The sequence below is a fragment of the Nannobrachium achirus genome, assembly GCF_963921795.1.
Source record: "Nannobrachium achirus genome assembly, chromosome: 1".
Classification (NCBI taxonomy): domain Eukaryota; kingdom Metazoa; phylum Chordata; class Actinopteri; order Myctophiformes; family Myctophidae; genus Nannobrachium; species Nannobrachium achirus.
The window spans coordinates 1,781,051-1,794,365 of NC_137810.1; the positions used below are offsets into that span (position 1 = coordinate 1,781,051).

A 13,315-nucleotide genomic window follows, 5' to 3' on the forward strand; every position below is an offset into this window, starting at 1 on the left:
CCTATCAGACTCACCTCACCGCTACTCACCAGTTAAGAGTGGGGTGGCTCAGAGTAGATGACAGAGTACAGCAACTTGCAATGGGCCTGGTGTACAAGATACACTACACCACTATGATACCCATGTACCTGACTAAATATAAGATATCCATGTACCTGGCAAAATACTGGTGTACAAGATACACTACACCACTAAGGTACCCATGTACCTGACTACTGGTCTACAAGATACTTTATAAACGTTAAGGACGTCCACAATTTCAACACCAGAGGCAGCGCCACAGATCACTTTCAACCCAGAGTCAAAACCAACAAAGGGTCAAACTCGTTCTTATGCTATACCACCAAAATGTGGAACGCCTTACCGAAGGCCTTAGATGAGTGCGGTTCACTAGCATCCTTTAAAATCCCCCTGAAAAACCACTTACAGGCGGCAGCCGCTCGCAACTGGCAATAACAAACCTAGCCCAGCCTCCCCTGACCCCTCTTTGTATTTACCTACTGTATATTTTTTTTGCAGTTTTTTTTTTATTTACTTTTTTTACTATATCTATTGCATAGTACTGTGTTCTATCCGTCTGTCATTCAATGTTATATGAGATACTTCAATGGTTTCCTATGTAAATAAGTCAAGTGCTTTCCTAGGATCTCCTTTTAGTTGACCTTGTACCAGTGAACTGTATCGTCATGAAACTGTACCTTTTCCTATGCAAACTGACAATAAAGTCTTCAATCAATCTCACACACACACACACACACACACACACACACACACACACACACACACACACACACACACACACACACCCTGAGGGTGTGTGTCTAAACCAGGGAGCTGACCTGCACCTCCTTACATGGGCTCAGCTGGAGCGTGTGCACGCACACACGCACACGCACACGCACACACACACACACACACACACACACACACACACAAAACACACACACACACACACACACACACGCGCGCGCGCGCGCATACAGACACACGCACACAGACACACACACAAAACACACACACACACACACACACACACACACACACACACACACACACACACACACACACACACACACACACACACACACACACACACACACATACAGACACACGCACACAGACACACACACACACACACTTGTAATACCAGTAAGACTCCCTAATCGGGAGATAAGCGACCGTCAGGTCACAGTGTGATTTCAGGCCAAAATGTGTAGGAGAAGTGTCCAAAAATGTGTTTGTAAAAATGGGCCTGATGGTGGCGCTATATGGGACAGATCCATGTTGATGAGATGAGTGTAGACATACTGTGTATCGATTTGCGTGATTTTAGGGCAAAATCTGTAGGAGTAGTGTCCAAAATGTGTTTTAAGAAATCGGCCTGAAGGTGGCGCTAAATGGGACAGATCCATGTTGATGACATGAGTGTACAGCAAGTGTGTACCGATTTGCGTGATTTTAGGGCAAAATATGTAGGAGCAGTGTCCAAAAATGTGTTTAAAAAAATCGGCCTGAAGGTGGCGCTATATGGGACAGATCCATGTTGATGAGATGAGTGTAGACATACTGTGTATCGATTTGCATGATTTTAGGGCAAAATCTGTAGGAGTAGTGTCCAAAATGTGTTTTAAGAAATCGGCCTGAAGGTGGCGCTAAATGGGACAGATCCATGTTGATGACATGAGTGTACAGCAAGTGTGTACCGATTTGCGTGCTTTTAGGGCAAAAATTGTAGGAGCAGTGTCCAAAAATGTGTTTTGCAAGAATCGGCCTCATGGTGGCGCTAGAAGAGGGCGATGTGAGAATTGATGGAGGTTGTGGTTTGGCAGGCAAGGAGTGTGTGTGCAAAATTTGGCATGGATCCGGGAAACGGTTGCGGAGATATGAGCAGGGCAAAAGTGTGACGTGTGACGGACGGACGGACAGACAGACGGAGAGACAGCCGGTGGAGGTTTTGATAGTAAGTGCGACCTGACGGTCGCAACTATACTTGTGAGAACATTAAAATAATTGTACAGTGACTTTATGAATATTGTTATCCGCCCGGGATTCCAACTTGGGTCTTCCGTGTGAAGGTCTATCATCTTAACCGTCAGCCCAAAGGGACATCCCCGTGGCCTAGGGCAGGCGTTTTCAAAGTGGGTGACGGGGCACCCTGGGGTGCCGTGACAGCAGTCCAGGGGTGCCATGAGATAATATTTTGCATTTATTTGGACATTTAAAAATATATATTTAGTATAATTTTAAACTTGAAATACGTTATTTTCAGTAAAAGAAAAATATCGAATTAATTACAGGCTTTGTAATTAATTAATCACAATTAATCACATTTTAATCGCATATTAATATTTCACCCGAGAAGCATTTTCTTCAAGTAAAACACATTTTGTTGTACGAGTAAATCAACAAGTGAGTTTTTTAAATCTAAATTTCGCATCCACTGGGCCAATGATCAGTATGCCGAAACTGAAGGTTCTGTGGTGCAAAAACTAAGTGCGATTAAAATGTGTAATTTTTTTAATTGTGTAAATTTTCTGTAATTAATTAATCGCAATTAAGTCCCAGACATAATATATGTGTCCCAGCACCCCTGAGAGCCAGTCATCTCGGGGACTGTCATTATTCCCTGCAGCCAAAATGATTTTTTTTTTTTTTTTGCTCTTTTTTTTTTAATGCCACAACAGCATCTCATAATATCTAGGCTACATTTCACTTAAACGCCAGAGCTTAACTCTGCATGTAAATAAGACTTTTTTTAATTAATGTGAGAGATCGGTACATAATTCTGTTAGTCCTCCCAGTTTATATTAGCTAAAATGCTAACTAGCCAGCCTTTGTTAGCCGTTTGTAGCCAAATGCGGTAATATCGGGACTCCATTACTTAGCGATGCAACCCACAGTATTTATCCCATTAATTTAATGCCACGTGTGTTCCAAATGAACAATTATTAACCACGTAATGTATGATTTTGTGTATTATTATTTATTATTCTTCCGCCGTTCTTCCGCTGTTTCTTCTTCTACACTGGTGAAATGATCCGTTCCTGCCTGGAGGCGTCTGTGACGTATGCGTTTGTCTTCTGTGAAGCTCCGGTGCGGAAGCTTCCTTTGTCACTGAGTTAGCTTAGCATTGAATAGATCAGTGTCGTCCTAAACTATCTAATTCTAACGTTCAGGGTGTTTGTTTTTTTGGACAATAAATTGACAGCCAAGAAAACATGGATGGAATGCAATCGTTCACTCGCCGTCGGAAAGTTGACTTTAGAGTAGACTATTCTGGTTGACTGGCTATGAGTGGCTAACGGCTAACGCTAGCTAGCGTTAGCTAGCGCTAGCTGCAGCGCTAGCTGCAGGCTATAAACAAATAAAACGTGACCCAACTCTATTGTTGCTCTCTTCTACAAGCTCACAACGCGAGGCGGTTAAGCCTGTAGATTGTGTTTTATTATCAGGTCAAATAATCCTTCTGACTGAAGTTACACAAACACTGATTATGCTACATTTAGCACAGTTAGCCCTGTTGCACACGTAATAAATTCACTTCAACCTCGTGTTGAGCAGTTAATCCTATTTGCTACGTACGTCTACAAAAACCTTCATATTTCAAAGATAACGTGCTTACTGAAGTCTCACAGATGTCACAGTATGGTACGCTCAAGCAGAATTACCCGTATCTTTCGTATTGTTTAATAAACTGCATTTTAATCCGATCAGATGCCATTTTCTGTTGTTTTTCAGCCATGCGACCCCATCGGTTGCAAGGTGTACTGCACTTAGATACATTAATACCTTTTTAAGGAAACGACGACCGATCGGATTAAAATGCTCCTCATTAAATAATACGATCATTACGGGACATTCTGCTGGAGCGTACCCTATGGTGACATCTGTGAGCCTTCACTAAGCAATTTATCTTTGTAATCTGACCGTTTGTGTAGACGTATGTAGCAAATTGGTTAAACTGCTTCACGGTTGGCGCACTGTAGCGTCTTTACATTTAGCCCAATAATGCTTGAGATGCTGTTGTGGCATTATCTTTTTAGAGAGCAATAACTAAACTTTTTCCACCACTGTGTAAACGTTTGTGTTCTCATGCCAATAAAGCTTCTTTGAATTGAAGATTGAATTGAAGATTGCTCCCCATGTGGCGGAGTCAGGTCATTGCAGGTTAGACATTTATTTAAAACTTGAATATCTCAAAAGTACTATTTCAGCATGGCATCATTCTATAAGCCATATCTTCAAAACTGTTGGGTCAATCTCCACAACCAATATATCATTTTGTAGCTATGATCCCCAGCTTTCAAATGAAATGAAAACATGAAAATGAAAAAAATTGCAATGACTGGCTCTCAGGGAGATTGGGACACACACATATATATATATATATATATATATATATATATATTAGGGATGTCCGATATTGACTTTTTTACCGATAACCGATAAGGAGGAGAGGAGAGGAGAGGAGAGGAGAGGTGAAGCCATGCCTGAAGACAGAGCAGCAGTGTGGGGGTGGAGACATGCATGTGCTCCTCTTTCTTTTTGGGTGAAGCTTTGTGTCTTTGTCGATAACAAATAAACTAAATATAAAAACACATCCACAGTGTGTTGTGTTTCCAGGAAGCAACTGGTTGAGAAGAATTTAGAATGATTCTAAAGGTTTCTGTTACCACTGGAGACTGGACTGGACTGGACTGGACTGGACTGAACTGAACTGAACTGAATCGAATCAGAGAAGAGAAGAGAAGAGAAGAGAAGCTGTCTGTGTCCAAACACAAAGAGCTGGAGATTGAAATTAGAGATGCAAGTTATGGCTCTTTGAAGTGAGCCAGAGCCATGGATCTGGCTCACTTAAAAGAGCCGTTCAAAAGACTGGCTCGTTTGGCTCTTTTGGCTCATTGCATATTTATATATTTTTAACTCATACCCACCATTTGTAAATACCTTCGTACTCTCATATGCCTCTGTCTCCATAGACTTCCATGTAATTCAAAGTGCACTGATAATGTCATGTCCATGCCTAGATCATGCACCACGTGTGTGTACATTGCTCACAGCTTTAAAACAAAAAAAATCCGAATGGAAATCCGTTCAGGCATTCATGAAATAGCAGCCATTATGTTTTCCTAAAATGTAAACGAAGATGGCTGCCATGTTTGGCAGCCATCAAGATGGGGTTGCTATGGGGGTTAAACATGCAATTTCGCGATTGCTATCATGCCTACTACATTTTTTGGGGTCCAAAAAATAAATAAAAAAATGAATGAGACTATCAGGCCTGGCAGGGAATGAGTTAAGAAGCATTCGTTTACCCTTTTTATAAAACATGTGTTTGCAAATTATCTTGACTAATGTTATTCATGCAACACCTAAAAAAAACAAGCAGGCAACAATGAACCCGCTCCTCCCTAGCGGTGTATATAGCCAGGATTTACCAACTGGCCTGGCACAATGTGGGTGGGCATGTGAGCTTGTACATCGGCTATTTTAAAATAGCGAACATTTAAATATTTACATGGACATAATACAGTCATATGTCATGGAAGTGGACTTCCCAAGCAATATGGAGACGTTTTAATTATAGAAATCGCTTAATTGACTAAGCTATGATCAAATCAAACTGTAGTGTCTTATATTTGCATCCTAGATAGCTGAGCATCGCTGCGCCGCGCATCGCCGCACCGCACCGCGAGCCAAATGAACGGCTCCCTACTCCACGAACCGGATCCCATCGTTCACTTCAAAGGGCCGTTCAAAAGATTCGATTCGTTCGCGAGCGTCACATCTCTAATTGAAATCAGCAGGATAAAAGTACTAAATGTTTGAAAATAGCAGATCTACAAGCTCACAACGCGTCGCGATGCAACACGTTGTGAGCTTGTAGATCGGCTATTTTCAAACATCCTTGGTATGAAATAGGGCTGAAGTGGATAAAGTATGTTTTATAATATTATAATTGATACCTGCAAAGTAACTAGAAACTAAAGTTTTCAAATAAATGTAGTGGAGTAAAAGTACAATATTTGGATCTGATATGTAGTGGAGTAGAAGTAAAAGTATTGGAAATTGGAAATACTCAAGTAAAGTACAAATATTGCAACATGGTACTTGAGTACAACAGTTTCTTCACCAATGTGTTGGTAAAGGTGTCTAGTAACATATCAAACAAAGATTGAAATTCAACATCGCTAGCAAAATGTTTGACAGCTAGGGTAATTCTGGGTCTCATTCACTTACTATACACTGTACTGTAAGGGAAAAAATCACTCCCAAAAACCTGCTTTAAGTGGGATGTGAGGGGTCTAACTAGGTGTTTTTAATTGTTCTGAATCCATTGCAAGCATTTGTTTTGCACAAAAACACATTCCTTGGGCTAAAAATGGACCCCCATGCCACTGTGAAAAGTGATGACTCATAACTAAACCATCTTTTTTTTTTTGGAAAAAAAAAAAAAAAAAAAAAAACGTGAAAATGTGTGCAAGTCTTTGAATATCTTTGACCCGATCTTTGACCCCACTTCTAAATCCTTCCTCTAAATCAGTGGTTCTCAAACTGTTTCTTGTCAAGGACCCCCCAAAATTGCAGGTATTCGGACTCCCATCTCAAAATATGTTGTTCCAGGGACCCCCCAGAAGCAAATATTTGAGTTACAAATATTCACTTTTAAATAGATATATTCAGAGACTTGCAAAAAAAAAATCTTGATTTTTCAAAAATAGCAGATCTACAAGCTCGCAGCGCGGCACTCGGTGCCGCGCTGTGAGCTTGTATATCTGCTGTTTTTCAATAGTTAAAGCATTCAATAATTCTAGGTCTAAATGGGATAATAGTAGTCTGGGATCACTTCACTTTTCGGGTTTGTAACCGGTCTGGAGCGGAAACCACAACACGTCATGTTGTAGTCCTCAAAGGACTACAATTTGCCGGAAAGATCAAACCGGATTCAGTTTTAACCCAAAATATTCCCCAGCGCTCAAGGACATACTTTTAGGGCCTACCTAATAAACTCCTTGATGAGGAGTAGTTTTGCTTTTGAAAAATTCGTTTGGTATATGCATCTTTTAGTCCAACTGTTAGCGACTGGCAAGACTACACGAGGATACTGGAGCATTTTAATAGGGATTGGGGAAACAAACGGAGGGAACCAAAACAAAGCGACGCCGCTTCTTCTAGTGGTTTCCGCGCTCTAGGCGGAAACCAAACGGCCTGTAGTGAACGAACACCAGGCTTTCTCTCAGAAAGCCTGGTGGGCGAGGTTAGGATAATAGTGATAATCACCTGATAGTCCAGGATGCTGAAGCCCATCCCTCGGTCTCTGTCCTTCTGCAGCTCCAGAGTCTGGACGTCTGGACTCCACAAGGCCAGCTCTCCTTCTTCATCATCCTCTTCTTCATCCTCCTCATCTTCATCATCTTCCTCCTCCTCGTCTTCATCCTGCTGGCTGAGACTTGGAGGCTCTGCTGGGATCTCCTCTAGCTGCTCCTGACACACACACACACACACACACACACACACACACACACACACACACACACACACACACACACACACACACACACACACACACACACACACACACACACACACATTAGTGGTTAGGGTTAGAGTTAGAGTTAGGCATAGTATTCTTAACAAATTCGGACTAATGATAGCCTAGTTCCAGACCCTGAATCGCTAGCCACACCCCTTTAATTTTTTTGTTTTGGCGTTTCAGGTCTAGAATCGCTCTCATTGAGGAGGCCTGCCTCGGTTGAAAATCCGATCGGCGAATCAGCGTCGTGAATCAGCGTCTTGTGATCAGCGTGGGTGGGGGTTTCCCAGAACTCATGTGTGTTTCCAAGTACACCAGCGCCGCCGCCGTACCGTACCGCGCATCGCGTCGCGGTAAAATGCGGTAAATTGCGGTAAAATGCGATCGTATCGATCTCGCTATGAAACACCAGTAGCAGGCATGTTATGTTGTGTTTGATTACTAGTTCGTAGTGCTCCTATTCTGACTGTTTCTTTGGTTAGCAAGTAGCACTAGCAAGCAACAGGCTAGCCTCTAGCCAGCCAGTCATGTGTTGGTCGGTGAACCAATCGCTGAAGACTGCCTCTTTTTGGCAACACCCATCCCTGCAATTGCCCTGGGGGGAAGTGAGTTCAGACTGAATAATGAAGTGAAACGAAATGTCAATTCAGTGTCAGGCTAGACTAATGAACCTTCAGACCAATGCCATGGCATCCTCACATTAACACATTAGCTGCCCAGGAGATGGCGCCAGAGCCCCACCTAAGTGCCCAGATCCAGCTCCATGGTATTGCGCAACGCCCCGGTGCGTGCGTGCGTGCGTGCGCGCGCGATGACGTTTGCATGTCACATGACCGTAGACAGGATGTTGTGAGAATTCACCCCGTGTAGCCTAAAGCTAGTGTTAGCGGATCATAATGTGCCCATTCTGCCATGAAAAGAGGCTGTTCTGTGCCACAAAACATACAGCAGAGATAATGAGCTTTAAAGGAGTAGTTCACCCCCAAAATGGCTTTTTTTCCTATTGATTACTCATGCCATGGAGACTAAAGTTCAATAATATCTTTTGGTTTTTGTCACATTCCTAAGACCTTGAGTAGATTTACCCCCATTGATTCCGGATGGGGACCCGTTTCGAAACGGGTCCCCATCCGGAACAAATGGGGGTAAATTTATTGTTATCACATTTGTGTCTTAGGAATGCGACAAAAAACTAAAAATATTATTGAACTCTAGTCTCCATGGCATGAGTAATCAATAGGAAAAAAAAGCCATTTTGGGGGTGAACTATTCCTTTAAAGCTCTGATGCTCTCAGCGTCTACTTTAGCAAATGAAAAATAGCAGGTCTACAAGCTCACAGCGCGGCACTCGGTGCCACGCTGTGAGCTTGTAGATCTGCTATTTTTCCTTTTTTTTAAATCATGAAAAGTGAGCAGTTACCTGGTGGTCAGGGAGACGGACGTCTGTCTGTCGTGTCTCACTGGACAGCAGGGAGGACAGCTTCATCTCAATCTGACACACACACACACACACACACACACACACACACACACACACACACACACACACACACACACACACACACACACACAATATGTATAGATTTTTTTAGCAGTCATTTGCCGCTATCAGCCACTGTGTTGTTGTGCTGGGTTGTTTCCTCTATCAGCCACTGTGTTGTTGTGCTGGGTTGTTTCCTTGCAGAAAGACTCATCTCCATGTCTGGATTCTGGTTCTGTTCCACTGTTTATGTTGATATTCATCCCTTGGAGGGAGGTTTTTGTCAGGGAGCGCTGGCTAGTGGCCAGAGCTCTTAATTGTTCCCTTTGAACTTCAAAGGGGTTGTGCACTGAGGTAATTGACTGACCCATAAAAGTGTCAAGTGCTCGTTAGTGATCTCTCTAATCAATGAAAGAGTCAAAGCCAATGACCTGTTTGATGCCTGTCATAGAGGGGAAGGGGAGGGGAATGTGTTTGCCTAATTTCCCTTTAACACTTGGGTGTCTGAAAACAAAATCACTTCCACTCTGACTGCATTTATCGGTCAAATTGACGGATAAATGATCTTCCTTTTGGCCCAGGAGAGCAACACCTCCTCCCCTGCTGCCAGCGGGGGTTCTATTGTCTGTTGTTCTATTGACAACAGAACCCCCGCTGGCAGCAGGGGAGGAGGTGTTGCTAGTCTAGGCAAAAAATGGAGAATGTACCTGTCAATTTGACTGATAAATGCAGTCAGAGTGGTATAATCGTATATTATTTCATACTTAGGAAACGTTTCAGAAGGGGAGAAAAAAATAAGAACATAATGTCTTGAGTATTTAGGAAAAGTCATGGAAGGGGAAATTTCTGAGACCTTCACAGGGAGAGTTATTGCACTTTGCAATCTCAAAATTGGTCAAAATGACCAGTTAGTCAGCCGTGTGTTAAATAAGCACATGTTCTGAAATCTAGCCCTGACTGGTTCAAAAGGTGGATTTGTCTGATATTTCGTATTTGATCCTGATTGGCTAACATCAGATTCCAAACTTTGCAGGATCTGTCCGTTTCGAACAAAATGCTTCAAATCATGAACGCAGCCTGCGATTTGCGTGGCCTATTCTGGCGCCACCAGGAGGCCACAAGGACCTACCTGACCTGGCGGAGACCTGTGCTCTGAAGAGCACTGCTTCTAGTTTTATTTTAATTCCTGAGAAAAGATAAATAGTTTTTTGTTCAAGTGAAGTCCAGTGGAAACCTAAAACAATTGGTGACCCAAAGGATAGCGAACAGCGCCCTCCAGTGGCAGAACACCATAACTCGTCATATAGTCTCGCATGGCCAGACTGCTGAATCCGCGATTTGGGAAATGCTCCTGTCAACAGTCTTGGGCATGGAAATAGAAACGATGAGTGCGAGATAAAGCGGATGTGGCGCAACCGCTCCCTTGGTGCAGTAGCAATAACATGTCCTACTGGAAGCGTTAAGTCTCCTTTCATTATTTCTGGGGGCGTTATTTCGTCTTTCTCTGGTGTTGTTGGTGTAACCTCCATGATGTTTTCAAACGTTTTCTTAAACTATACACACGTAACAAGAATAGGCCGCCCGAATGACTTTGTCTGAGCTACTGTGTTTCTGTTATGTTTCCAATGGGACTACAGTTCAGTGCAGCAGTGGCTACTTCCGATACTCGCCGTTCGGGAGCTGCCGTTCCAGACTCTAGATAGCATTCGGAGATTGTGGAATAGTTGTCTGGCTACGCGAGACTACTCGTCATCTAACACTGATAAAGAGACTATGCTGCGTAATGCGGCACTGGGCTTTCCATGGTGATCACTACTTGACCATATATGGGAGAACAGCAGACATCGGCTTCACCTGATTGGTCAAATATTCCATGATGTCACTGACTGCACCTATATAAGCCACCGAACACACATATAGACCTGCATTCTTCTCCAGAGCAACGTTGAGTGAATCCTCTTTAATCCACAGTAGCTCCTGAAAATGTTCCAGTGGACCGTGCATCTCAACCACGTACCTAACAGAGGCTGTCATCATGCTGCCGTTGCCGTGGGAAACAAGCTGTATTCGTTTGGAGGAAGCGTCAAAATGAAGGGCAAGAATCTGATCGGTGTGTTCGTCTTCAACACAGTGTCTTTGTGCTGGGTGAAGGTGACCCCAGAGACACCTGGAAGAGGACAACGTCACCTTGAGGTTCCCTCCATGCGTCAGGCCCACACAGCTGTGCTGATTGAAGATACTGTCTACCTCTGGGGAGGGTTACCTTACTGCAATGTGCTTTATGGATTTGATGTTGACGCCCACAGATGGTTCAAACCACAGGTTTCGGGGACTGTTCCAGAGGAGAGGTTCAACCACTCTGCCTGCGTCTTGGGGAAGGTCATGTTTATTCATGGAGGATGGATTGAGGGGACTGGATACACTAATGACATCTACAAGTTGGACACCACCACTATGGTCTGGTCTTTAACACATTCCCCGCCATTTAACAATACCTTCGTACTCTATGGTGCCTCTGGTCTCCATAGACTTCCATGTAATTCATAGTGCACGGATCATGCACACCCATGCCTAGATAATGCACCACATGTGTCCACATTGCTCACAGCTTTCAAACAAAAAAATCCGAATGGAAATCCGTTCAGGCATTCATGAGATACAAGCCATTATGTTTTCCTAAAATGTAAACAAAGATGGCTGCCATGTTTGATAGATGGGGTTGCTATGGGGGTTAAACATGCAATTTCGCGATTTCTATCATGCCTACTACATTTTTTGGGGTCCAAAAATGTTTTTGAAAAAATGGCGGAAATTCTCGGGACTATCGGGCCTGGCAGGGAAAGACATTGAAATAATCTCGGGACTATCGGGCCTGGCATGCAATGAGTTAATTAACACCCGAGGAACTCCACCTCCCGTTTCAGAATGTCACTCTGCCACCATCATCGGGTCAAAGATGTTTGTATTTGGGGGATGGAGGGGTCAGTACAACAACACCATCAGAGTGTTTGACACAGAGACCAACTGCTGGATGAACACACCTTTTACACAGCTTCTTCCAGAAGGACGCTATGGTCATTTAGCCTTTACCTACAATGGAGAGCTGTATGTATTTGGTGGCTACCAATGGAGCCATAAATATTTAAATGATCTGTGGACATTGAGTCCAGAGACCTTCTCCTGGAAGAAGGTTGAGCCCAAGGGGAAAGGACCGTCTCTGACATCTAAGCAGTGCTGTTGCATGATGGGAGATCATATCATACTCTTTGGGGGAGACAACACACCTGATGACCTGTATGTCTTAGACTTGAGTCCTAGCCTGAAGACGTTATGTAAGCTAGCAGTTATTCAGTACGGTCTGGGGCAGTCTGGACTCCCACACAACATCAGGTGGGAACTGCAGGCAGCCACTGATCCCACATAGAAGATACACAAAAAGAACTGCAGGCAGCCACTGATCCCACATAGAAGATACACAAAAAGAACTGCAGGCAGCCACTGATCCCACATAGAAGATACACAAAAAGAACTGCAGGCAGCCACTGATCCCACATAGAAGATACACAAAAAGAACTGCAGGCAGCCACTGATCCCACATAGAAGATACACATAAAGAACTGCAGGCAGCCACTGATCCCACATAGAAGATACACAAAAAGAACTGCAGGCAGCCACTGATCCCACATAGAAGATACACATAAAGAACTGAAGGCAGCCACTGATCCCACATAGAAGATACACAAAAAGAACTGCAGGCAGCCACTGATCCCACATAGAAGATACACAAAAAGAACTGCAGGCAGCCACTGATCCCACATAGAAGATACACAAAAAGAACTGCAGGCAGCCACTGATCCCACATAGAAGATACACAAAAAGAACTGCAGGCAGCCACTGATCCCACATAGAAGATACACAAAAAGCCACCCTGTAAAACCAGGGAGAAACAAAGAAAAATCTCCCGGGTGATGTCATGTTGATGTTGAACTCTGCACTTTAATTGGACGATATTCCTGATTTTCTTGCCCTGTGTTTTTACTGTGCGTTGTTTTATCATGTGTTCTCGTATCGGAGCTTCCAAGTGTACTCTTTCCACAGGTACACACCTAAACAGTGCATCTAAGTGACACTAAAGTGTCATGTGGCCAGAAAACAACAGAGAAACAATAGACTGAAATAAAATGTCCATATATGGGCATTCCCAGATATGGGCTTAATATTGATGACACCAGGGACAGAGAGTCCACTGTTGACCACTAGAGGGTGATGTAAGCTTGATAGACTTCTAGTGTGACAGCCAA

At 43.4% G+C, this 13,315-nt stretch overlaps 1 protein-coding gene across 1 annotated transcript in view; it reads right to left on the reverse strand.

The window, feature by feature from the left end:
* patj (PATJ crumbs cell polarity complex component) overlaps positions 1-13,315 on the reverse strand; it is a gene marked incomplete at its 3' end in the record, with an annotated part of 204,503 nt that overhangs the window by 134,499 nt on the left and 56,689 nt on the right. Inside the window, exons 17-18 of the mRNA XM_080749893.1 lie at positions 8,955-9,026; positions 7,282-7,485 (exon numbers count right to left, since the gene is read on the reverse strand). Coding sequence (XP_080606019.1) covers positions 7,282-7,485; positions 8,955-9,026 — 276 coding nt within the window. The remainder of the gene's footprint in view (positions 1-7,281; positions 7,486-8,954; positions 9,027-13,315) is intronic.